At 43.3% G+C, this 26,375-nt stretch overlaps 1 protein-coding gene across 4 annotated transcripts in view; it reads right to left on the reverse strand.

Annotated features, from left to right (window-relative positions):
* Nucleotides 1–1,415: 1,415 nt before the first annotated feature.
* Nucleotides 1,416–26,375, reverse strand: part of SMAD3 (SMAD family member 3) — a 79,391-nt gene continuing 54,431 nt past the window's right edge. For all 4 annotated transcript variants that reach the window (XM_068959002.1, XM_009667271.2, XM_009667273.2 and 1 more), the window contains exons 2-9: nt 24,890–25,083; nt 23,881–24,015; nt 23,118–23,192; nt 21,242–21,292; nt 13,932–14,144; nt 12,427–12,564; nt 9,905–10,049; nt 1,416–6,462 (exon numbers count right to left, since the gene is read on the reverse strand). In XM_068959002.1, the coding sequence (XP_068815103.1) occupies nt 6,339–6,462; nt 9,905–10,049; nt 12,427–12,564; nt 13,932–14,144; nt 21,242–21,292; nt 23,118–23,192; nt 23,881–24,015; nt 24,890–25,083 (1,075 nt within the window). In that variant the 3' untranslated portion in view covers nt 1,416–6,338. The remainder of the gene's footprint in view (nt 6,463–9,904; nt 10,050–12,426; nt 12,565–13,931; nt 14,145–21,241; nt 21,293–23,117; nt 23,193–23,880; nt 24,016–24,889; nt 25,084–26,375) is intronic.

The raw sequence follows: 26,375 nt of genomic DNA on the forward strand, positions 1-26,375 counted from the left end.
CTCTCCCTGACCAGCTGAATGCCAGCATGTAAGTATTTTTTTGTTTCCAAGCATGGCACATGGCCTTACTACCTGCCTTCTCTTAAAATAGCTGCTACGCTAAACATTTCATGGTCCAGACTCACCCACGGATAAGTCCATGGCATCCAGGTTTATATAGTGTTTTACTGCTGACAGGGGGGGTGCAAGGATGCCGCTACCCTGTAGCGGCCACTGTTCAAGCTTGGCTGCTGTTAATTTCTGACTATGGCAATTGCTAAAAATGCTGTCCTTGAGTGGCAGGGAGGAGCAGTGTCCCTCCTGCAACGACTTGAGAAACCTCCTACAACAACGGGCTGCAACCCCACATACACTTTGGGAGATTTGGATGGAAAAACTTTTTCCTCTGGGAGAGTCATGCAGCCCTAGAGCAGGTCCTCTGGGGAAGAAATGGGGAGAATCTCTCTCATTTGTCAAGATTTGGCTGGACAAAAACACAGCTGACCTGTATCGAGCAAGAGGTTGGACTAGGGACCTGCAGTAGTCTCTTCCAACCATCATTTCTCTGCTTTTATGAAAGAGTGGGGCACTTTTAGCTATTAAGCAGCTCTGAGGGAAGTCACTTTTCTCAGCAAGGTAAGGCATGGACTAGATGCATACCACTGAGCTGGAACAAAACACACTCCCAAAGGAATTTCAGTTCCGAACCACGCTAACACTAGTATCTTTGGATAGTTCTAACACTGGTACTAGTAGCAAGTAAAGTATCTTGCATGCCATATCAATATGAACTGCTGCCTAAGAACAGCTCATGGCCAAAGCATTATGGATGGAGACCACATTTATGCCCATCTACCTGCGTTCCTCTGTTTTGGAGATGTGGGCAACTGAGTTGTCAAAACCGTGACTTCAGCCCAGGGCTTAAAAAGATACAGTTCCTCAACATATAGACATCAGTGGTATTTTAGAGTCTGCCTCGTGACAAGATGCTAACTGATGATAGAGCTCTGAATGTTTCACTGCAGTCCCTAGACTTTTGATAAGAGTTTTCCTAATTCACAGCCTAAGGTGAAAGTACAGTTACAGATCAGTATAGCAAGCAGAGAGCAAACATTTAGCTATGTCCGACTTTTCCAGCAATTCGACAGTGAATCCTTTAAGCCACGCTGCTCGTCTTCTACCCACCTTTGAATCCCTTTAGTTAAAAGAAATTGTTACAATTTTGTTTTCATTTTTGATTTTTTTTTTAAGGTACCATTTCTGGCCTTAAATTCACGATCAAGATTACAAAAAGAATGATGATCTTACCTGTAACCGAGCTCTTCTGTACATTAGTAGGAACATCCTTAGAGACCACTGGCTCTGCATTATCTGTGGTTTCCAAAACTCCAAATGCTTTAACTGTATTTTTACAATATCCTTATTTGCTCATGAGCCTCAGTTTTCAAATCAAAGTTTATTAAAATGTCAAAAATAGAACTTACAGTTTCACATATATAAGAGGGCATACATAGTACAGGCCTTTAGTAACAAAATAGGTGAATAATGCTTAACAAGCGAAAGCATGTAGGTGACATCACCAGTCATTAACAAACAATCTCAGGTTAAGAAAATCTAAACGCTAATGCGAACATGCTCATACATATATCTACCAAAGGGGAAACAGTTCAATCTAGAGTGAAGGAAGGAGGCTGCCTCCGTTGGGACAGTGAACTAGATGCATCTCGGCAGCAAAGACTGGTGCAGACTCCTCTAGTATCCACATACTGGAGGAAACAGAAGATGAACCAAAACTTTTATTGACTAATATCTTCTTGTCTTTCTAAAGCCTCATTTGGTTGTTGATAAATCTGAAAAGACCTGAAGAGCACAACTCAAGGGCCCATCCGGGAACCTGACCTGCTGCTAAAACATGAAAGAGCAACTCAGGCACAGACTGCTGCAGAAGTCCTGATTTTGTTTCCTTTGCCAGAGTTTGTTGCTCAGTTCTGAGGTGAGTCTCCTGTTCTCACATCAGTAACTTTCTGATTTCTAGCAATCACCAGAAAGGAACGTATGAAAGATTTAGGACTCTGAATCCTTAATTGCCCTTCCTGTTAAAAATTAAATATTTGATTCATCTGAATAGTCAGAAAGACAACATAAATACAAAAGCATGTACATAATAAAAAAACATATATTGAATTTCTTAACCATACCGCTCAATCGACTACTATATAGTGACTAATTATTTGTCATTCTAGCTTACCAGCTTATTTGTGATACTCCGTTCCTCCTACCTATCCAGTACCTTAGAGAACTCGGAGAGCTCACAGATGTTTTGTGACACGGCTGAAGTCCTTCACTGAGCTGCGTTCTTCCTGCTCCTTGTGCTTTTTCCATTTAGTACGTAGCACAAGGCAGGGATGCCAATACTTGCTGCTTGGGATGGCGATCTGAATATTCTTCACCCTGTAAAGGAGTCCTCTGCATGCTTCCCAGCATGTTGGTCCTTAAGGGAAGAGGAAACTAATTTGCTTAGCCCCTTCTCAAAGGTCACCCCTCCCTCACCTTTCCATGGCAAAGATGAGCAGCTGGAGCTTTGAGGAAATCTGATATGATCAGGTTTCTCCATCTTTGAACATATGCATGCTGACTCCTGGTAATTAAATCAGAGTGGATAGCACTGGATTACTTCTAAGACAAGCTTAACACAAAATACACACTGCAATTCAGTTCAATACATTAATAATAATAATAATAATAATAATAATAAAAAAAATCACCACAGTCATTTAAAACCACAAGGCCATCAATGTCATCTGCCAGCAGCCAGGCCCTTGTGTATGGCTACACCAGTTAAAAAGAGTCAAAGTTCCTGCTAGTGACTCTCTACTTGTAACAAAAATGTATGAAATCCTGATAAAACTAGCCAAGACTACCACTAAATGAGAAGATATTCCAGTACAAATATGTAATCTAAGCTAGGGTGTGGTTGATTGCATACATTTGTGCTACATATCAAAGCTACTTTATTAAAGTTTTAGAAAAAAACTAAAAACAACAAGAAGCCACGTGCACCTTTGGGGCACCGCTGCCTACAGCGATCGACAGCCAAATGTCCCCTCTTCCCTTTTGTTAGTGTCCACGCGCAGGGCAGGACCGAGCACGCCTCAGCTCTGACGGGGAATGAGCTTTCCTCTGCACAACCCGCTCCGATTGTGCAACGTAAAAGGAAACTCAACTGCAACGTCCCTTGGATCAGCCCCCTGCCCCCGTCTTTTATCTTTTCCTTTGCCGCACGGTACAGGACTTTCCATTTGACTTTATAAGGTAACTTTAGAAACCAGAAAGCTTCTCTGAATTAGTGAAAAGGCAAACAGGGGGGAGGAGAGGAAATTAATACTTTAGTGGGGATAATCTTCTCCTCTCTATTTTATCTAACTACTGCGAGACAGGCTTACATTTTCCATTTGAAGTCATTTTACTTAAGGGATAATGAGGTGAGATTAATCAAAGTTTACAGGCATCATCTGAATCCTGCTTTTCAAAAGGCATGTAATAATAAAGGTTAGCAATTTACCATCCTTTATCAAATAGGGCACATAAATCTGGGTCAAAGAGGAGTCCAGATCCAATTCAGAGTTGGGCTGAGGAGGCGATTCTGTGTGCAAACTTTGTATTACAGGTAGGGTTTATTCCAGCTTGTAACCTCAGGGTCAGGCAGGGCTCCTGCGCACACCATCACGGGTAATGAATGCTTTGATACTGGAATTGAAGATGTCATTTTTGTTGCTAATGCACAAGGCACCACAGAGTCCAACTTCCTCCAAGATTATGTAGACAATGAAAACAGTTCAGTAAAATAAGCAAATATGACTTAAAGACACTCGGGGAGGAAACCTGGGGCTGTTTTCACACAGCAGTTTTTTTTTTCTCTCACTAAAACAGCAAGTCAAATTCTTCCAGAGAAGTCAGAATCGATTTTTGTTTGCAACGGTGCTTGAACCCTACATCTGAAAGTATATGCCAAATCAATCCACGATAGTCAGACCTACTTTTTAAGTGGCTAGAAAATACTATTTTATACAGACGCTCTTCTTGCACCAGTCCATGCAATCAGAGATTTAACTAAAATCAGACACATTGCAAAAACGAACAAAATCCTAGAAAACCTCCAGTGCTATGATACAAGCCTTGATGCGCAATGAAAGCTCCAGTCAAAATCCTGCAGGAGGATATTCAGAAATGCCTGTATCGTTCAGGAGCACAGTCGCCAAAGTCTTCCTCAGAACTGAAATTTCATTTATAAAATGTCAGCTCTCATTTCTGGAAGAAAACTCTCCTCTGAAGCATCCCTTTATTTGCTTGGTGAGACACAGACTGGCAACGAGCCCCCTGCACCGGCTTTGGAAGGCGAAACCAGCGGCACAGCCGCTCTCCAACCTCTTTCAGCGGAGTTAAGGCAGCAGGGCAAACGCGGAGCAGCCGGTCCTGCGCCCTTGAACAAGGGGTCTCTCTCTTGCTGGTGTCTCAGGTCCACGAGTGTTGCTTTTGCAAAGGTGGGCTGAGAAACGGCAGGCTGCCAAAGGAGCAAGCACATCGGAAAAGCCTCCCTATACAGACAGGCAGGTACGTGGGAATTCCTGACACGTGTTGGAAATGGTATTCCGAGTCAGTACCCCGTTATGGGAGCAGGGCTCTGCACCCACAAACCTCTGAACCTGGCACGCAGGAAAACTTCCACTGAACTCAGTGGAGCCACTTGCGTTCGCATCTAGGAGCACAAAAGTTTGCAGGACTAAAGCCTTAACACAAACCATTACAACGTCCATCACAGTCTGTCCTTCCCAGAGCCAGACGTAGCTTGTGTGTTTGTCTCATATATATACACACACACATATATGTACATATATACACATATATGTGTGTGTGTGTGTGTGTGTATATATATATATATAAAAGATTTCCATAGGAAATTCTGATTATCATTTTCTCCCCTTCCCCTTCTAATATTTTGGCACAAACGCATATGATGTTTAACACAGATATAAAGAAACAGATAATTGGATAGCACTGACAAAGTTATGAGACTTATTTGGCAAATCTGAACCATAAAAACAAGTGCTAGGGGGTTTTTCCAGTTGTGGAAGTTGTTTGTCATGACAGTTGCTGCAGGGAAAAATAATATTAAACAGTCTGGAGCATGTATATTTAAAATGAACGTTTTATAATACATGTAAATACACTCTCCTCATTTCTCCAGGCAAGAACACATCTCAGACCATTGTAATCAGCTGAAATAAGTTTTCTAACAGAGGATTTGTGTCTGAGATGTCCTGGCTCATGAGCAGTCATACATGACAGCATGGGATAATCTACTCAATTGCGCTTTCTGAAAATGGCAGCAAGGGCCTGGTCACCTCCATCACCAGAGCAGACCTGGACACTGAATTCACTAAGCCCCTAGGACATAAGAAGTGGCAAATACCGTTCAACATATTGAGAAAATAGAATACAAACTTTCTGTAGTTAATGCAAATAGACTGCACAAAAACGAAGGCTTAACTTATCCAGCAAGAGCTCCCCGTAACGTTTGTCTGCGAGCAGCTCTAGTCAAAGTCGCTGCAGCAGTATCAGAAGGAGCTTTAACTTTGGCCTTTTGCTTCATGTAAATCCAGTCTGAGACAACCGACCAACTGCATCTCTCAGGCGCGAAGCAAGACTCTGCCGCCTCGCTAGTTGTCCAAGCGTGGGAAACTCATTCGTTTTGGGAACACTACCGGGGGGAATTAGTTTGTGTGTGTGCTTTAAATGCCTCCTTTCCCCCACCACCGCTGCAATCCCAGAGAAGACAGAGGTGTGCATCAGATGGATGGAGTCAGTAACGCATGCACAAGAGTCATCCCGACGTCCCAGGGTATCTGGCTTTCCGGAGATGCTGCGTGACGGGCGACTGGACTCTGCGAGGCAAACGGGGAGTCTCCCCAGGGCCAGCCGGCACCAGCGGCTCCTGCGTGCTCGGAGCGTGCTTTCGCACGTAGCGGAAGCCTGGACAGGCACGGCACGGCTGGAGGCAGAGCACTGGCTTCCCTCCGCTGAAACGAAGTCTTGTTTTTTTACCACGATCAACTTCAGCTGCAAATTCTAACTGCAACGGCCCATGGCATTGTAACCAAAGTGCTAACGGTTTCTTGAAGTGGCTTGAATGGGCATTTAGTTAAAAAACAAAACAGGGAAACCCCAATTTTTTTAGCAGATTTCTTTTTCTCATCATTTCCATAACTGGGAATTTGTTTATTATACATTTTCCTAAGGGTTAAACCAATTCCATTTTCCAGAGTCTTTGTCCCCCACCACCACCCCCAGGAGGTATTTCCTTAGGAGACACTGGAGCAACGAATACTGGGGGAGCCCATTTGTGTAAGGACCTTGTCTAGCCATTGCAAAGGACCATTAAGATGCAGTTCAATCCAGCAAGGAGTACTGGTCACAGTCTGCCGCCTACAAGAAAGAAGGGGTGGGGGGGGGAAAAGAATATAGATGTGACTGACAAAACTTTACAGATGTGAACAGGTTTTACAGCTATTGAAGCATTCTTTCCTGCTTAGACAATAGTCTTGCATTTTAGGCCAAAGGAATGTCTCTCCCCTCTATAATACGATTTTGGCCAATGTTGCCAACTTCTTAAAAAAAAAAAAAACCCCAAACAAAAAACTACCTTTTCTCTTTACCTCTCCTAGGATCCCAGTGGAGATACTCACTGTATAACCTATTTACTGCTTAGATTTCTGAAAACAGGCAGCATCTGATCCCCTGAGGAGAAAGGAAGGTGTTTTTCTAAGCAGCGCTCTTTGGGTACATTTTGCAGACCTTGCCTCTCCTAGTTAAGATAGAAACTTAGCCAATTTACCAAATACATTAAATTTCTCTCAGTATAAAATCGGGGCGCGCTCTCTTCACCACAGCTCTGGGTTCTAGCAGAACGTGGAAGAGAGGGAGAGCGAGCGCCGCTCAGCCGTTTCTATCCCTTTTGCAGCCTTGCTGAGCCCTCTCCCTTTGCTTAGCATCCTGTCCGCTCAGAGAAGAGCCTGGCGGGAGGCGCCGGCAGGTCGGACCCTCCTGGGACCCCAGGGCCCCCCTCCCTCCCGGGATGCCACCATGCGCATCCATCAGTACTGTGACGCTGGGCACAGGGCGTTCGCGTGGGAGCGCTTTTGCATTTCATCGGCTGTATAAAAACAAGCAGAACTGCTGCAGAGCGTTAAAAGCGGCAAAACTTATCAGAGAAGCAGAAACCTGGTGTGAACCCACGCGTTTTAAAATCCCTCAGGAGCGGGGGGCTGTGGCCGGAAGGGGGACGTCCTGGTGGGTCGCTGCACAGCCCGCTTCTGCTTTCCGTGCCACGGCGCACCTTCGCCCTCTCCCCTCTGCTGCTCTGCCGCTGTGCCCGAGGCTGGACCCCAACGTGGGGCGCATGGAGCCCCTCTGGGCGGTGGAGCAGGGAGATGGGACGAAGGGAAGGGATGGGCAAGGGACCCGCTCTCCTCCGCAGGAGCCTCGTGGCAGGCAGAGAGGCAGGCAGGGACAGCTGTTGTGGAGGAGGAGGATTACGGAGAGAGAGAAATAGCCTGGAAACAGCCTTGTTTTGCATCCTCCTTTCCCACAGAAGCTGTCCTTGGGATCGCTGCTTGTGCGCGGCAGACTCCAAAGCCCGCGGGGCCGGCAGAGAAACTGCTGCTGAAAGGGGGACCCTCCGCACGGAGGGACTGCCCGGCGGGGCGACCACGGCTTCGTCCCCCAGCGGCAGCGGGAAGAGGAGCGGGGCCCTGGCGCGCTCGCCCGGCCGCGGGCTGCAACCCCTCCTGTCTCCAAATCCGTAGCTGTTCTCCTCTGATCTTAAAAGGGCAGCAGCTCCGTGCAGGGCACCCCGCCGTCGGCAGCTCCTGCGGCCACCCGGAGCTGGCAGGTGGCAAGGGTGCCCCAGAGCGGGCGTTTCGGCAGCTTGTCCTGCGCAGCGCCTTAGCGGTGAGCGCGCTGCATTAAAGGGGGTCTTGTGAGCTGCCTGGGCAGGACCCCTCTCTCGCTCCTGCGGGCCGAGCGAAGCGTGCAAACCCCTCCGGTCCCGGAAAAAAATTACACAGTCTCCCTTAAGCTAACGCAGGGAATTCACCTTTGCTGCCTGAAACCAGCTTAATACAGAGCAGCCCAACCGCTGTCCTAGGGGGCTGCTGCACTTCTGCCCTCTGCAAATCTATCATGGCAAACCCCATCCTGCCTTCCCACTACGACGGCCAGCACGACTGCCGCGTTTCAGAAAAGCAAACCCTCCAAAGCTTTTCACGCCTTCGGTTTGCTCCACCGGGCTCCTGCTTGACAGAGGAGCACCTCCGTATCACGGGCTGCCCACGCAGTTGGCTTCTCCCCCTTGCCTCCCCCAAAAGCCTGGCATGCAAAAGCACGAACCCCCCCCCAGTTCGTCTGCTCAAACGGCTGAGCAGCCGAACCAGCAATCACTGGAGCAGCGCTGTGGATGAGGCTCCCACAGTAACGTTTTCGCATATGAATCAGTTCAACAAATAAACGTGCTCTGACAAAGGCGATCCGATGTAGTATTTTGCGGCAAGGAAGGGAAGGAGCAGGAGAGCTTCGGCGCGGTCAGTGCGAGTGTAGGGTTTCACTGACTACAATACTCTAATGAGATAGTTGACTTTCCGTAAGTCGTGCTCATCTGGATTTCATTATGAACCGTGGCCGCGAGCCAGGGCTGAAATGCTCTGGCCCGGGTGCAGGACAATTTCAAAACAAAATGGACTCCAAACATCTGGAGAAATGAAGAAAGTGGGAGAGTAACGTGCAGGGCCCGGGCTCCAGCTGATGCTCCGGCATCTCCCCCGTCTGCGGCAGGCAGCTGAGCGAAGGGCTATCGCGCGGACAGGCTTGCTGCTCCGCCAGGCAGTGACCGCTCCACAATTTTCAACTAAGGCCACAGATTTACAGCGGACACGGCCGAGTATTTCAAAATCACTTCTGGCTTAAATCCTAGACAACTTTCTCTCTCATAAAACAATATTCATTTTCTGAGAAATTTCTTCTCCCCTACTTGTACTACCGAATACTCTCTTTTTACTCCCTTTGTCACTTAGGGACACTTGCTTATTAATGCAATGGAGCAACAGCAGTACGAGCTGCGGAGTACTCAGTCCCCCCGCAACTCTCTCCACTGTCCCCGTGCTGTCAGAACAAACACATCATAGCCCCCAAGCACCAGTCCCTATTTGCCTCTCCTTTTTTACCTTCAATATTCACTTGCAAAAATAGCGACCAGGTTCTCCCGCTACCTCCAGTCACATTGAAACAACTATCCTATAGCAGGCACTGAGAAAAGGATGAGGAATTTCACTATAATTTCACAGCAACTACAATAATTCTTTCAAAAGGAAATTTTCAAATCTATCTGCTTTTATTTCAATCGGTTAGTCCTCGATAAAAGAAACATCGAACCCAACCCTAATCTGATAGGAAACGCTCACACTGACCCTATCTTGATAACGATGTAGCCATGAGACACTCAAATATACATCTAATTTTAAGGAAAAAAAAGGTAATTGTTCCTATGCAGATAATTTAGATTAATCTTCTGTGCTCCAGGTAAAAAAGCTCTTGGTCTGTACAACAGAGGGACCAAATGCACACGGTTTTCCAGGTATATCACATAGCGCGTGTTTTATGCAAATAGAATGGGGAAAAATGAGATGTGAGAGGTATAAATTCTCCACAAATACAACCTATCTGCATTATGAAAAAGAGCACTCTGCTAATTCCCCCTATTTTGAAAGCTGAATAAAGAAGCTTTGCGGTACACTCCCAGTATCCTAGGCTGTGAAATACATGAGTGGAAATAGTAAGCACAAACATGCTCCAAGTTTAATTCAAAAGGCCTGACCTGTATTCTGCTCCCCATCCCTTGACAAAGCTCATTCGAATTGTGCACATCCTGGTCAGCTGATACACGGCTTCAAAACCCTGATTTACAGACTGAGCCAAGAGAGCGGCAAATTCCTGGTTGTTAAAAATCTTCAAGTTACACCCTGTGAAAGAAGAACAAGACAAAAACAAGGCATTAGCTTAACCAGATTAAGAAATCCCATTTCTTTCTGAGGATGGAAAGAAACTTAATGCTGCTTTCCCATGTCCCCAAACCATGTGATACTATACACAGATTGCTTAAACACAGCACTTCAGAAAAGAAATTAAAATTGCCACATTTCCACATGCTGAAAAGGGGAAAAAAAAAAAAAAAACAAACCATGTTACAGGACACAGATGATGAATCCCACAGCAGATTGCTATTTACAAGACCAGACTTAGGATCCCCATGTGGAACCTCTTTCTACCTCCATTACAATCATTTCCCTCACATTATAATTTAAAACTCTTACTATAACCATAACGCTTAACAATGACAACTGCTACAGAGCCTGAAATAAAGGAATGCACAAACTAAAAATAGGAACTCACTGGTGTTGGGTTTACGTGGTGTCTGTAAGCAGAAGTAATGGAGAAGTTATGAAGTGAAACTGCATCTGGCAAGCCAGTAACCAGTTACCAGGGCTAAAAAAGCTGGTAGCAGAGCTGTTTCTGCTGTAATCCTGATTTGACTATGATGTGACAAAGAATCTTCCATTAAAACTGAAGTTTCCCCCCAGTGTTTAGTCCCAGCTGAAAGACTGAGAAAAATTCATTCAGCTGTTTTCAGGCTGTAAAGGTGAAATATAATCATTTTCTTAAGGGGTAAAATAAATAAATCAATAACTCTTGGAGAAAAAAAAAAAAGAAAAAGCGCGTTGCTACGCTCACTTTCTCCCAGATAACCAGAAACCAGTTAAGCTCTGAGACTTGGCACAGAACTAGCGCTCATTTGGGATTACAGATAGGCCAAGTCTGAAAAACAACCATTTGGACCATGATGAGTTGTATTTTTTTTTTTTTTTTTAGAAATTACTTCTGAGCACACTCTGCTGGGCTGGTGCACACTGTCATCTGTTTTGGGTCGAACCACATATAGCAAAGGGTAACCACATGCAACAACAGCTCAGCAGCTGCAGAATCAGCTACCCATTTTTGTGACCATAAAACAGCATAGCCAAAGAGCCCTGTATCTTGCAGAAAGTTTTAAGGGAAGATGTGTCAGCCACATTGCGATCTAAGGTGGGAAAATAGGAAGAGCATCAGGGCCAGGCTGAGCACCCAGAAAGCACTACGGCAAGGAAAGCAAACAACTTGATCAGGATCAGGCTGCCAAGCTGTTTAGACTTCCAGAATTAGATGGGAACAGGTCTCTCCATGGCTGTGCACAAGAGGAGAGGAAATACTAGCTCCTGTCAACATGGGAAGGAAGAAATTGCTTCAAATCCAGTAAAGATTTGAAGATGAATCTGAAAAGGCAGCTAAAGACTGTGGCAAAGTAGGGAGAGCTGGAGTCCAAGAAATGTGCCTTAGATGAAGCTGCAGCGGAAATGTGGGTTGTTTATGTCTTCAGATGTTGACTCCAGCCGGGGTGGACTCCTGTGATGTGGCTGGGGAATTAAGTCATGTTTGCAGCACTGGCAGCTGCTTCCTAAGCATCTGAGAAAGGAAACCCATTAACATGGGCCAAAGCTTGAAGTGCACAGATCTCTGCTCTAAAGAAGGACAATCTTTATTCAAGTATTTCTAAATAAGTGTTTGGTTTTTAAATACATACCTACTTTTAGCTGTAAGACATTAGCTTTCTAAAGCCTAGTTATATTCCCTTTTGAAAGCTATCCTCTCATAGTAGCTCTTGCATATATCCAACATAAAAGTATGTTTTTTCCTAGATAGTTGCAACAAATTCCTTTGTAACCTTTCAGCTTTCATACTTTAGACGTGTGTGTGCTGTAACCAGGACAACATGGTGGCTGAAAACGTGATTTCTCTAGAATAAAATTCATTCACAAAAGGGGGAAAAAGTGTTATTACAGAACAGAAGAAGGTACCGATTTAAGGAAAACTTCTTACATATCTTCTTTTACTTAAGGGTACGAACACAATTATGAACACAACTACCAAGTACTTATTACTTGGTCTACAATAATGGACTGATAAAACACTGCATGGAACAAGTGGCAGATTCTGTTCTTGGTTCTGCTCAGACCCTGACATACTGTTTCTTCCTACATCCATGAATGCAGTGCAAACGATTGTTGAAGCATACGTAGTAGCCTCCCTCATCAGCACCTTTATCCTTTATGATAGAAGACAGGCCCTGCTCAAGTTGACAAATTGTTCTATTTACATAAAATAGGGTACAAGTTTCTGATTATTGTCAAGGACAGAGGTCAGCAAATCCATGCCTACCTTGAAGAACAGCTCCCTGTCCACAGCAGGTCCTTGTTTCTAAAGGTGAAGGCTGTGTAGGATCACAGATATAGCATGCTCCCTTACCTGGTGGAATCTTGCAAACTGTTGCTGGGTGCCAGCCGTAGCGTTGGTTGCAGTTGGGAGACTGGACAAAAATGGCACTGTCACTAAGGCACTCAGCAAACACCTCCCCGCCAATGTAGTAGAGTCTCACTCCTCTTCCTAGAAAACACACGGCACATTTTTGGTTTAGTTTAAAACTTGTATCTGCCAAACCTAGAAGAAGAGTTGGTAGAGATGTAGACAACCTTTGCGTTAGAGAGATCTCAGAAAGCAGCTAAGCTATGACCGATGGAAAATGAAAATCACCTCTTCCGGCCCACTGGACACTCCTACTATGGAGCAATAAATTTGGTCTGTGAGAAAGTTAAGCTGAGGAAAGCAAAAGGATCAATTTATAAAGTCAGAAATGTATTCTCCAGCTACGCAGGAGACTGGACTGCACAAACTTACCACCTCACAGATTGCTTATTCCAAACATACGGGCCTCTGATATTTTCCATATGAACGTTCCACCCGTTAACATATGGTTTTCAGCCTTCTCCGAAAGTCAGCACAGCTGGATACAACTGTTTATTTATTTACTTACTTACTGATTTGGAATTAAATTATGCAACATTTTCAAACAATTGCCTTTTGCTTGAGATTACATGCATATATGAGGATAAACATACATTTCCCATACAAGTTCATACAAATTGTTAAAATTTCCATTAATAAAGAAACAAATTTCAGGAATTTTTCTTTGTTACTCAAACAAACATCTGCTGTGGTCTTAAACTGCTACTTAAAAACTCTGCATTCTTTCTTCCACGGAGCATAAGGAATCTGCTGAATTTAAGGACTCATTTCAGATTCGTGTCCTTTTTTGGCATTAGAAATTATTTTAGTAACAAATAGGGAAAGATCCTCCTGTAAAAAAAGTTCAGTTGCCCAGGAAAAGGCATAAGGCGGAACAAAATCAGGACAAAAGACAGGTTGTTTTTTGATGGGAGTTAGCAGAAAACACAGCAAAACATATGCAATTCTGCATCTCATTAAAATTACATAAATCTGGGATATTCTATTTAGCACCAGTTTAATTGAGAACAAAATTGAGTCCTAGCTCGCAGAATAAGGAGGAGAAGTGGGAACTGATGTGAAAAAACAATCAACTGATTTTCTATGATGAGAACAGTTGGTTAGAAAATAAAATAGCGCGGGAGGGAAAAAGAACACACAAGACTTCCACTAGCAACCGGGCGAATAAAGTTCTGAAAAGTGCATTAAAAGTTTAAATTCCATCTATCTCCATTACCTGCAGCAGAGTGTTCCTAAGTGTCTGCTTTAGTCTACTTTTATTAAAAAAAAAAGGGGGGGGAGGGGGTCCTCTATGGAAGATCAGCCTACTACAACACCACAGATATTCAAATACTGGAGTTGTAAAACTGACCAAGCTGTATGCCTGTTAGCTAACTAATAAGCTCTACATGCAGAACTTCACCTTCCACCTTGAAAGCCACTGACTAAAACAAGGAGATAGAAATTACCAATGTGTCGTCTTGTGAGTTCCACTGCTGCATTTCTGTTCACGTTAGACAGCAAACCGAGGCAGAAGCGCTCAGAATTCGAGGGGTCGGTGAAACCATCCACGGTCATTGAGGGCTGGGAAGCGTGGAATGTCTCTCCCACTCGCTGGTTGAGTTCATAGTAGGATATTGAGCACCAGAAAGCCGGCTCGCAGTAGGTAACAGGCTGCAAATCTGCACAAAATGAGAAGCAAAATGAACCACAGGCCCTCAGGAGCGGAAGGAAGGGAGGTGGAGATGAAAGAAGAGACTAATTTGAAATACTGTTCTGCTTCACTCCTTGGGCTCACTTTAACCACCGAGCTTTAATTACTTGACAGATTTTAATGGACTGCAGCTAGAAGGTTATAACACCCCCAAAGCTTCTGACACATGGAACAATCAAAAATAGTCAAGATATTAGTCACTTAGTAAGTGGGGTGCCCACTTAGCTATCGTCATACTCAGAAGGAATTCTAAAAATGAATTTAGCTTTTCAATGAAAATTTTGGGTAGCCACTACCTTAAAAAGAGAAAAGAAAAGGAGAGAGAAGGAAGAAATAGAGAACCCTAGAAATAGCAGGCCACAAGCCTGTTTTAACAACACAGGCCTCCAGAACCCTCAGTCTAGGCAGTTGCACCAAAGTAGCCAGCCATCCAACTATGACTCTTACTGGCTCTGTCACATCTCTCTAGCATTGATGAAATCAGTAGTTATTTGCAATACACACTATATTACACAACAGTGGCATCAAAGTAATTTCAACATTAGATCCTTTCTTCCAGTCCACTTGACCTTAAGGTTCTAAAAGAAAATTCATTTCCCCAGTAGATGACGGCACATCTCTTTTGCTGGGGTTACGGTTTGACTCAGCCTACGGACCCAAGTGAAACTATTTTCATGAGTAGGTTGAGGTTGAGGCAGCCTCAGGAAGATGATACTTCACATGCATGAAAGGTGGGACATTCAGGAGGCTTTTATTCTCGATCTCAGAGGAGGAAGATTCACGTCATATATTCTTGAAAACGCTGCATTAGATGGTGCCCACTCCTCCTGTAGGCCAGTAATCTTGAGCAGAGGAAGTGGAAAGCAGACTGAGCTAACTGGTACGTGCTCTATTCACCAGATTCAACACGAGTAATAAAAGCAAAAGAATAATCCCCGCCCAAATTATCACCTAGTCCCCCATTCAAAGGGTAGCTTCTTAAGAACAGAACAGAATAGCTTCCCATTCTGGCCACAGAGCTAACATCAAGCAGCAAAAACCATCACCTTTTCCATAGGCTTCCCCATCTATTGCTCCTTCAAGGCTTAGATCAAGCTGGGGCTTAACAGATCAGCTACAAAAAAAATCAAAGACAGGTTTTTACCTTCCCAGCCTCCTCTCACACCAAAGATTGTCCCTACAGAGGTTTTAAGAGTCATTTCCGACCTGCTATTCTGTAACCTTTAGAAGTGGCTGTCCATGAAAATTTAGCCAAATAGGGAAAGCAATTAGCTTTCCTAGTGCCTGATAGCTGTACCCTGTTTAAGCCCACAGACAGCAGAAAAACGCAACCTTTGCACTGCTGCAGCTGGACGATCTCTGCATGTTTCTGAAGCAGGAAGATGAACTTATCATCAGGTGTTCACAGATGCACCTGTAGCTGTGAGTACAGTTGATCCCGTATCTCAAAGAAATAAACAGGACATCGTGGACCAACTACTTCCACCAGACTCCTGTAGTCCAGTACCAGGGGGACAGAACTGAACCCTCTTCTACAACCCTCAGACTACGATGTTTCGAGTATCCCATCGCTCTGGGATAAATCTATTGATTATAGGATTGGTGCGTCCAAATCCTTTCACTTTTACTCAGTGCATTGCCTTCTCCTCTTTTCAGTTCCACAGAAAACCTTTTGTGGGAGTCAGGGTCAGGGATAAAAGGAGAGTCACCTTTCATTTCCTGAACTCACCAAAAAAGCAAGCATAGGCGGCTGACTGCTAACCCTGCAGCCTGGCTCCAGCCACAGCCCATGCCAATTTCTTCTCCATTACTGGGAGGTATAAGAGTTCCCAAAGTAGCTAACAATCAGAGAAAACCTTCAGCTTCGACTTTGTTACAAGCTCTGTTGACAGCAAACAAGGAATTGAATGAAAGTGCATCTGGGGAGCTCTGTAACCCTTAGCAGATCTTCAAAGGCCATGAATTTTGGAGGAGCTTATACTCATTCCCAGCTTCTTTCACAGACAGTCCCTATCTTTCCTTAATTATATCATCTGAAAGAAAAACACTCTCTCACAAGCCAGGCCTGATGTTTCTGCTCTCCTCCACACATTACACCCACAAAAGAAAAAGGGCATCTTCCTGCTTTGGAAGAGGATGTAATCCTCCAAGCATAAGCTAGCAGATGGCAGCTCAGTAGAACAGGGGTGCCTACATCAATTTAAGGGCATAGCTGTTGTTTCTTCATTTTTTTCAACAATTTTACAGCCTAAAGCAAGTCTCCCTCCCACGATATAGAAACGATGCTGAACACGTCCATGAGTCACACAAGTTTACTTTATGTTTCTTCCTTTTTGTCTCTGCCTTTTTCTATCACACTGCATATCTGGCTGTCCCACTAGAACCTGCCACCTCAGGCATACTTCTCCAGCTCCAGCCTCTCGATCAGTCAGCAGCTGTGGCCTGCAGCGGTAACCTGTATGCGCGGTAACTGATTCTGGGCTTCAGATGACTCCGGCGTGTTTTGCACAGAGGTACAGCAAATACCAGCACTAATCCAAACCCGTTCAGGTGTGTCCACCTGCTTAAGAAAACAGGGATTGCATTCCACATGACTGTGCTCTTACCCCACAGCAAGCACATTTCTAATTGACAGACTGTTCAGTTCCAGAAAAAGCGAAACTACTTTGATCCTTTTTCGTAATGGCCTCAGGTTGGTACTATTCAAGCTATAAAAGCACTGAAGCCTCTATGGTGCTGCTCTCTATGGTTTTGTGGTCCTTTCCTTCAGCAACCACCTCCGCTTGGTTGTGACTCAAGGAAATGGTGGATACCTCACTGAAGGGTGTATGGAAATTTCATTTCCAGCTTAATTTGCAACTTGAGGAAAGACACAAACCAACAAATCTTACTGTAGAGCACAGCTTGTCTCTAAAAAACGCAACTGAACCTTTAATGACGCTGCTTCCTCCTGTGGTTTGTGGTCTCAGGCTTAGGCTTAAACCACCGTGGAATGGTTAGACCCATCCACGATGGGTCCCAGGATGGCCCAGGATGGCTCTTGCGTTAGACCCATCCTGAACATCCATTTTGAATTTTATGCATTTACTGCTTGGGAAAAAGTAAGACAATGTACTTCTGTCAAAACCAAAGTACCCAGAGGGCTGACATAATCAACTCAAACATAATGCATTGAAGCCAAATAAATCCTGCCTGAACCTTCCCCGTATAACTCTGCCAAAGCATTTCAACCTTGACTCACTATAGCTTTGCTTTTACAAGGTCTGATTTTTCTCTCACGCCAAAGGGTCCTTATCATGCCAAATGCATGGGAGTTGTGCAACATCAGTAAGTGTCCCTTGAACACTGCTGACCATGTTGCTTCTTCCCTAGAAGATAAAAATACTATCTCTTCAGCTGCAAAGGAGAAAAATTGCCGGGTGTTTTGCACATGCTACAGCATGTGCTCTAAGCATCAGAATAGTTGTTACCCTACTTTTAGTTCATGCTTTTGATACACAATGTACATTAGCAGTTTAACATTTGTTATCCAACTGTATTAAGCTATGGCCTCATTAATTGTAACTCCTTCCTCAAATACAGAGGTGCGCATACTCCCTTCCCCTCTCTACTTTGAGAAGGGCTGTCTCTTCATCGCTTTGGAAAACAAGTATTTCACCACAGGAGGTAACTGAGGCTTATGGGCTTGACCATAGGACACGTGCTTATTTCACTTACAGCTTTTGCGTCAAGTCTGCTGCAGAGCAAACACTGACAATGGATTTCCTGGACGCGCGGGGCTGCCTCGCTCCACAACAACAATACACAAAATGCACATGCAGCCTCGAGCCTGGCCCCCCGCCAGCGTAAACTCCCTGACTTCACTCCGAATGTCCACATAATGCTGGCAACTGTGCCTTCGTTTCTGGTTGTTTTCTGTATTTTTTCCAGTTCAAATTTAAGTAATACAGAAGAGCTCACTGGATATTTATAACTTCCATTTAAAGCTTATGCCTGACAACTGAAAGTTTGGACCAAAACTTGAATGTTTCCAAATCAAACACACAAGCTGAAAGGAGGGGGGAAAAAAAAAGCTATTCCCAGTATGTCACCTTGCAGCACATTTTGTGCCTGTGAATAGAAAAGATGAACTGAAAGTCCCTCAGTTCCTTCAATCCCAAATTACAATCTTACACTGAAAGATTTATACTGAAAAATTTATATTGCAGATTAAACAAACCTTGCATCTGTTGTCCTAATCAGTTTGCCTCATGCTAGTTTATTACCTTTGTAATTTTGGGGAATATGGCCATGGGATATAAGTCCAAAGTTCAGCTTACACAAAGTAAACTGTCTTAAAAGCGTCAGATAGTTATGTTTAAACAAACTGACGGTTGCAATCCTCTGACGTTATTTTCTTAATGCAAAAAAAATCACAGCCCCCTACTGAGAGCTTGCTAAAAGTTTTCCTAATTGTACAGTGTTGCGTTTTTAAAATTTCTGTTCAATTTTCTCAACAAAACATAAAAAGAAAGCCTGACAGAAGTACAGCCCTGGCCACTGATGTGCTCTGCTTAGCTACAGAACTACCCAGCACAGCAAAAGCAGCAGCACTGCAGGCCAGCAGCCACTAACAGGTCTTCCCTCTAACTGGAGAGGGAACCTGCAAAGCAGAGAAAAAGTTCTTCTCTCACAGCCTACGCAATCCCTTTCTGGCCTTTGGAGACTGTCAGACTGGAAGACTGATGGGCTGCTTGTGTTTTCACCTACGTTGCTATAAGCACCTCCTTTCTTTAGCTATGCTGTGCACACAGCACAGGTGATGACACATTTTTCATTTGACAGTTATTAGAGTTGTTCATATATGTGCCATTTCATTTTGTTTACAGCTTCCTTATGAGCAAAAATTTACAATAAAATATTTAAAAGAGGTTCTTACTTTGTGGAAGTTCTTACCTAAGGGCAAGAAGTATGTGGTTTGTAAAACTTGAAAGGTATCCTTCAACGCTGATGAGTAAAAATATTTTTCTGATGCCTGCTCCCTAGACTACAAAGCGATTCCTTGCGGTTAACAAGTTTCGCCTGATCCTCTTCAGTTTTTGTCACCATACAGCGCATCAGATATCTTACAGACCCATCCGCTGAGCAGCATGTGTTAATAACCAGTGTCCTTGTCAGAGTGGGTATGTATTGGGGCCTCTTTCCTAGAAACTCTTTCTCTCCTTACATGAGGCAGATGCCACAGACAACTTACCAGGTTGGTCTTGTTGCATGTAATTGGCTTTTTATTTTCAGGTTGATACAAAGCGCTAGAAACTCTCACCTAGTCCCAACCAGCACACTTGAGCATAATGGATTCGAAAAGAGAAGAGAAGAAATCCCCTTCAACAGCTCCATGATATCCACAAGTCAGCCAACGACTGACAAATTTTGGAGCAATGTCAAAGTACCCTGTGACAGCACTAAAAGCATACATAAGCTTTATGGCTCCTCCAGAACAATCTCAAGTGGCCCGTGTCTGTTGGCTTAACGAACATTTAGTGAACTGATCCTGCAGTTAGCCAGAGCTATGACTGTTTTTTTTTTTTTATGACTGGCTGTTGAAAGCAATTTCAAAGAGGGTGAGAGCTCAAAACTGGTGAAGTTCAGGCCGTCCTTGTCTATAGGCAGAAAAATAAAGGGCCGAGCTATTTGAAAAGATAACAGAGGTTCAGAGATAGCCATCTCAAAGGCAAGCGCCCTGTTAACAGCTATTCCTACTTCCGCTTTCCTCTTAGTATTTACTAGCTACAAGTTATAGGGTAAAGCTGCGATGTCAGAGGATTAGGCCTGGACTATGTTTCTGGTGCCCAGGATGGAGCTGCGGGGAGGAAGAGAACTCAGTACTGCACTGTAGCTTGAACCGGCTTGAAGAAAACTGTCTGGTCAATCAAAAAAATCCCACAGTGCATCCATGGTTTGTGTGTCTCACCTACCATATGGCTCCACGCTCTCTGGAGCGTAAGACCATGCGTGCATCTCACAAACACCTCTGAGACTTTGGTAAGTGACTGCCTGTGACATCTGCTTCTCTCCCCATGCTAGCATTTCTGCCCTCTCTTACCTAACTCTCTTCATTTATTTGGATTCTCTGTTTACCCAGCACCCAACTGGCCTCCTCCACTTGGTTCTGTTCAGTCCTTGCTCAGCTTCTTGCTATAATAACTTCTGCATCTGGACAATTAGTTGTTCCAGCGGGTTGGGGCACCGGGACCTGAGGACTCTGGGCTATCCCTAAGCAGTCTAAGGCAAGTCACTTGGGCAAACTTACCCCATGGTCTGACACCAGCCCAGTACCCATGGTTTTGTTACGACTCCTCAGCCACCTCCACACAAACCCTCAAGGCCCCGTTTGTAACAGCACTACTTGCTCTGCTGGGGATGCAGACTACCTCCTGAGCTAGGTTTACCTCAGGATGTAATGCATTTGCTGCCCTTCAGCCAAGCTGGCAATTGCCTGAGCTGATTAAGCACTTCAGGTAAATCTATTTTTCTGAACTTTAGCTCCCCATTCACAACACAGAGATAGCAGCATTTGCCCTATAATGGACGTGACACCAAGTTAATAAATATAAAAAACTATAAGGCACTCCGGTATATCATAATAGAGACCAATAAGCACTACAAATTTATAAAGTAAGTTTCTAAGACACAGAATTTAACTTCAAATAGACGTCCGTTTAAAAAAAAAAAACACAAAAAAATCCAAACCAAGAACAGAAGACCATCGGCAAAACAGCCATACTATTTCTTGCAAACTCATTTAATCAAACCAATATATTTTTGTTGCAATCCTTCACTCATTCTTTCTGGTATTTGTCTGTCACTATTTCTTGTTTTTTACTTAACTCTGTGATATAAACTCAGACTTATTTCATGTAGAATTACTATGAGCCACAGGGATTAGCAGAAAGAAGCATCAACCGTGTTCACAACCTCATCAAAAGCACACAACCTCATCAAAAGCACACACCTCAAGAAATATCATCATTAAAATGTCACTATCTTGACTGTAATTACACTCAGTTCTCAGGATCACATGCTTACCCAGATTATTGTGTGCTGGAGACATAGGATTTGGTGATAAGTTCGGAGAACCTGAAAATCAAGACGTTATAATTATTAGTATGGTAACTGCACAAAAGCCACAATCTTCAGTGTTGCCCAGGCTTGTTGAAAGGGTATCCCATTTTCTCTTTCATTTTGTGAAACCAGCAGTTTCTCTGATGTTGATTACTATTTACATGAGCTTACAATCACTATTACTTATGATATCAACTTGCTAAGTCTGCAATACTGCTAAACATCTTCATAACACAATTACTTAGTCTCAACCCACCAGATTTCAAAACCAGGCATGCTGATGTTCACATGCAGTTATCAAAACTGCAAGTACTATGATGACAGTGACACTCAAACCCAGTTAGCTGGACATTTAAGAGCTCAATTTTGCATTGCCAGGCACAAAACATACTCACTCCTCACAGCGCAAAACAAGTTTAACATACTACTACTTGGTGTCAGGACAATGGAATATTGGCTCAGGGTATACAGGTCTGAGCAAAAAATTGCCAGAACTTTATCCTCAGTCATTTCGATTTGGCCCACAGATTTTGTGCATATATTTGGAGCATCTGCACCCAGAAGTCCAGAGCAAGTTCCACAGTCTCTGGATACCACACGTACGCAGAAAGGTGGTACAGATAATCTTTCTTTCTTCCTGCACTGAGTTCAGCTGGCTTCTTTAAGATTTGTTTTTCTATAAAGTGGGAAGTCCATGACATCTGAAGGAATGTAACAAAGGCAGAGGGAATAGATGTAGCATTTGAACATAAATTGGCTATTCATAGCAACTTCTAGGCCAATCCCATTCCAGTACTCTTTCCCAAAAAGCCCTATATACATTCCAAATGTTAACCACATTACCAATAATTGTATGCACTAAAACGGATTGTGTCAATAGGCTTATGTTTGATGTAGATAAACAAACCCACACTGCCTTCCTCCATCTGTAACATTGCGGTGAAAGACTGTAAATCAGTCATCCCTCTTTTAGAATCCCACATACGATCTACGGCTGAAGACATGCACAGAAATCGAGACATTCATGTGTAGCATTTGCATTAATTAGGTTCTGCATGTCTGTCTTTATTTAAGTGCTATGTATTTGCATATCTGTCTTATAAAGCACCAACCCTTCTAGCCAGAAGCATGTTTTTGCTTTTCAAGTAAAAGTTTTAGAAATTAAAAGTTGGATTCAGCAATTCCTACTCACGAACAGTGACCCCATGCAGATCGACAGGATGTCTTAATAGACAGTTACTCCCCGAAAGATCAGACCTGCATGTTTAATTTTAAAGTGTCAATACAGCTTAGCATGAACACTAAGACTGGCGCCGCTAAATCTAATTTAAAAGTTGTTTTCTTGGCAGTGAGAGAGAACTGCTTTTAATGTTCACTGGGATATACCCACTAAACTGATAAAACCCCTTAAAACCAATCTGCTAGTGTTCATTTCAAATAAACTTAAACTGTCCATTTCAAAAGTAAGCAACCAAGTGATCAGAAAAATGCCTATGCAGAATGTGCCAACTACATGCACAATTTTCATATGCATACAGATGCACGGTCACAATACAATGCAAACTATCATCCGTAGATAAATCTCTACTGTTCCAGGCTGCTGCTTAGTAATATCTAATGATGGATGTTGGGGAGAACAGGAACACGGTGTACCTTTCACCAGCAGCTATAAAACATACAGTGCTACGTTTTACTTGAGCTGTCAGACTGCACTTGCACTCCTACAAGGATAAAATACCTCAAACCACCATCTGATCTTCAGTGCTCCAAAGAAAAAAACTTATAAAAGAGTCTCTGGCATGACCTAGAAAGCTGCACTGAATGGCAAAAGGTGACTTACCTGCATCCATGCTGGGGTTCATCTGGTGGTCGCTAGTTTCTCCATCCTCACTCAAATAGCCTGGAGGTGGTGTCTCTAGAACCATAAAGAGTCAAACTGTCATTGCAACTGGCTGCAAAGCCTGGATTGTAAACACTAGAAACATTTACTTTGTTATTCACAGTAAACCAAAAAAAAAAGCATTAATTTTCTCCCTCAAGCTGCTGACAGTAGGAGTTGGCACAATCATAATCTGTGAATAACAGAGGAAGGGGGGAAAAAAAGATCTCAGGATTTTCAGTCTGATAAAGTTTTATGCCATGTAGGCAGTTTTCTGTCCAGATTTTTTTCCTTGTCTGGTGCGCAGCTGCACAATTTTCCCATGCAAATAAGGTGTAAACTGCTTGTAAAAGAGATACATAACTGCAAGAGCTCAATTCCAATGGAAATTTACAGAGTTTTGCTCAAATTCCAGTGACTGAGTTTCATTCAAATCTAAACTTGTTACGGGAACTTTCAGCTTTAGATTCCACAGTAAATTCTGATTATGTACTACTGAGGGGAAGAGGTGAATTTAAAGTAAACAAAACAAGACTATAAACAGCACTGCTGTGTGTCTACATTTACAGCTTTTATCTATTTTGGTATCGGTTCCCACTCCTTAGCTTCATAGCAATGACAGAGACAAAGACTTTCCACTTCTGCCGCTTGGCGTACATACACACAATTCACTGTGCAGTATGTCCCTTTTCCCCCCACTTGCAGGGTGGAAGATATACAGTACCTGGAATGTAATTGCTCTGTGGCTCGATACCTGCTGGGAAGTTAGTGTTCTCTGGAATAGAATGACTATAATCGTCTAATGGTGGGAACTCAGCTGGAATCTCTGTGTGCCGAGGTACCAGCACCGGAGGTAACACTGCACAAATGGAAAAGAAAAAAATACAGAGAACAGCAACATCAACATCTTTAAAATAAAATGACTGAAACACTAGGAAACGAGGAGAAATCAGTTTTGAGTAACACCCTTAATATATGTGACAACAAAGTCCTTAATCAAGGGGCACAATTTGATATTTTCTTCTGAAATAACAGCAGCAGTTAAAGATGCTATTTTTAACATATCTCAGCTGGGGATGGAGGTATTTGCTTATCGGAACACACCTAGTCTGTGTGTTTGCATCTTCTAGGCCATATTAAAAGATCTGCCTTGAAAACCATTTTAAGAGACGTTATACTAGGAGATCCAAAAGGAAGAAACATCACGTTAAATGTAACTGCAAGTTAGGTCTAACATGAACATCCAGACTGGTTCTGCAGATTTGTACTGGCATACAGCAGAACTGTCTACAGTCCCAGATGAAAGTCTCTTTCAGAGGCAGGAGGAAGACTTCAGAACAGGAAGATCAGATGTGCTGGGAACTATTCTCAGAAATACTTCAACTAGACAATAAGTTTAGTCTTAATTTAGAATCAACAGTTAGGGATACCTAGAACACTGCCAAAGTCTGTACTTTTACCTAGTACGTATGTGAGTTTGTTTGCACACAATGCCACGTTAGGAACCTGGCAATAACACAACCTGCTTGACTTGCATCTTATTGATTTTTCAATGATATTTTTCCCCACAGTGTAGATTCATAAATTATTCTACTGCATACAGTAAAAGACTGCCATCAATAATAGATATGCTTTGGTTTTAAAACCCCATCCCTGCTGCTTCATTCCATTCTGAAACCAACTGATAACCGGTACTGAGCAACCGAGGTATCCACACATAGGGTCTGCAGTACCTGGGGTTTCCACTCTTTGGTAATGATAGGGATTCACACAGACTTCATCCTTCTTCATGTTAAAGGCATACTCGCACATCTCCATGGCACGCAGTTCATGGTGGCTATGAAGGTCTGGCCACCGCCACAGCCGGCAGTAGATCACATGGGGAAGACCTTTTCGGTGAGATACTTGCAGCCGGCCATCTAGTGATCTACGTTCAAAAACACAAAAACGATAATGATAAGGCATGTTGGCATTAATACACGCACGGTACTGACCACATCCCATCACATGCCACACAGAATAACCTAATGCGAAGAGGGCAGGCTCCAGTGGGAGGCTCAAAGCACCAGCTGCCCAGCCACTTCTGTCTCCCAACACTACCCCAAAGGCTGCTAGTCAACAAGACCCTCCGATGCAATGTGACGGCAAGGAGGCATTCTGGTCCAAGCCATCAAGCCAGGAAGTAAGTTTCTGAAAACTGAAAAATGTTTATTTTATAAGCAGCCCCTGATTCAGGTATACTAATTTTCTGAAAAGACATTAATTTGAAGGCAGTAAGGAGAGCTGCAACAAGCCAGAATGCATCAATTTAGCAGTACTTCTGAAGCATCTATGTGTGCTAAGGAATATGTCACTTGCACAGCTTGAAACATTTTCTGCAGTGCACGCAAAGGGATTACCTCTTAAAATGCGCTAATAAAATAGGACTTTCAAAATACAAAAAGACATGAATTTCTATTTTGACATAATCATCCCAAACTCATGTAGGGATCCTTTCTTTAAATAGTGCTCACAAAAGTCAAAAACAAGCAAATTCTCCAGTTTCATTTTCCACAATGAAGTCTGAAACTAAAAAGACTTTTTCAGCACTGCTTGCTTTTGTTTTTACATCTGTTCTAGCCCGTGTCTCCTCCAACCTATAAAAACTAAAATCCATTTTCTACCTAATCTTGTCCTGGCCTCAGAATAGCCTGTTCCTAACAGATCTTCCTGGGAAGTGAGACAAATGGGTTCAAATAGTCTCCAGCAAAGAACAGATTCAGAGCAAGGCCTCTTCCATCCTCAGCGAGGGCTCCAGTGCCTGAGCTACGCAAAGCGAACTGCTCCCAAGCAATTTCTTCAAAGTCTGACCTTTTGCTCCCCTTACTTTTCTTAATGACTGAAATGAAACACTTCAGGGGTTTGGTGAAGTGAAATATATGTATTTTTTTAATTTGTCAAGAAAAAAAAAAGAAAACTGAAATTTTGCTCAGAATCATTTTCCTTGGTTCTTTGTGTTGACAGCCAATCTAGAAAAACCAAACCAAACCAAACCAAACCAAACCAGGCAAGCAATTACTCAAATATTCCTAGCGCTAGTCTTGGCTGCCCTAAGAGACTTTTCCCAAAAGCTAGTCCGGCAGAGCTCGATAACATGCACACCTCTTGCAAACACTTGTTACAACAAAGAGGACAGCAAATGCAACCAGTACAAGCTATTACTGACAAGCACTTGATTTA

Source organism: Struthio camelus, chromosome 12 (assembly GCF_040807025.1).
Source record: "Struthio camelus isolate bStrCam1 chromosome 12, bStrCam1.hap1, whole genome shotgun sequence".
NCBI lineage: Eukaryota > Metazoa > Chordata > Aves > Struthioniformes > Struthionidae > Struthio > Struthio camelus.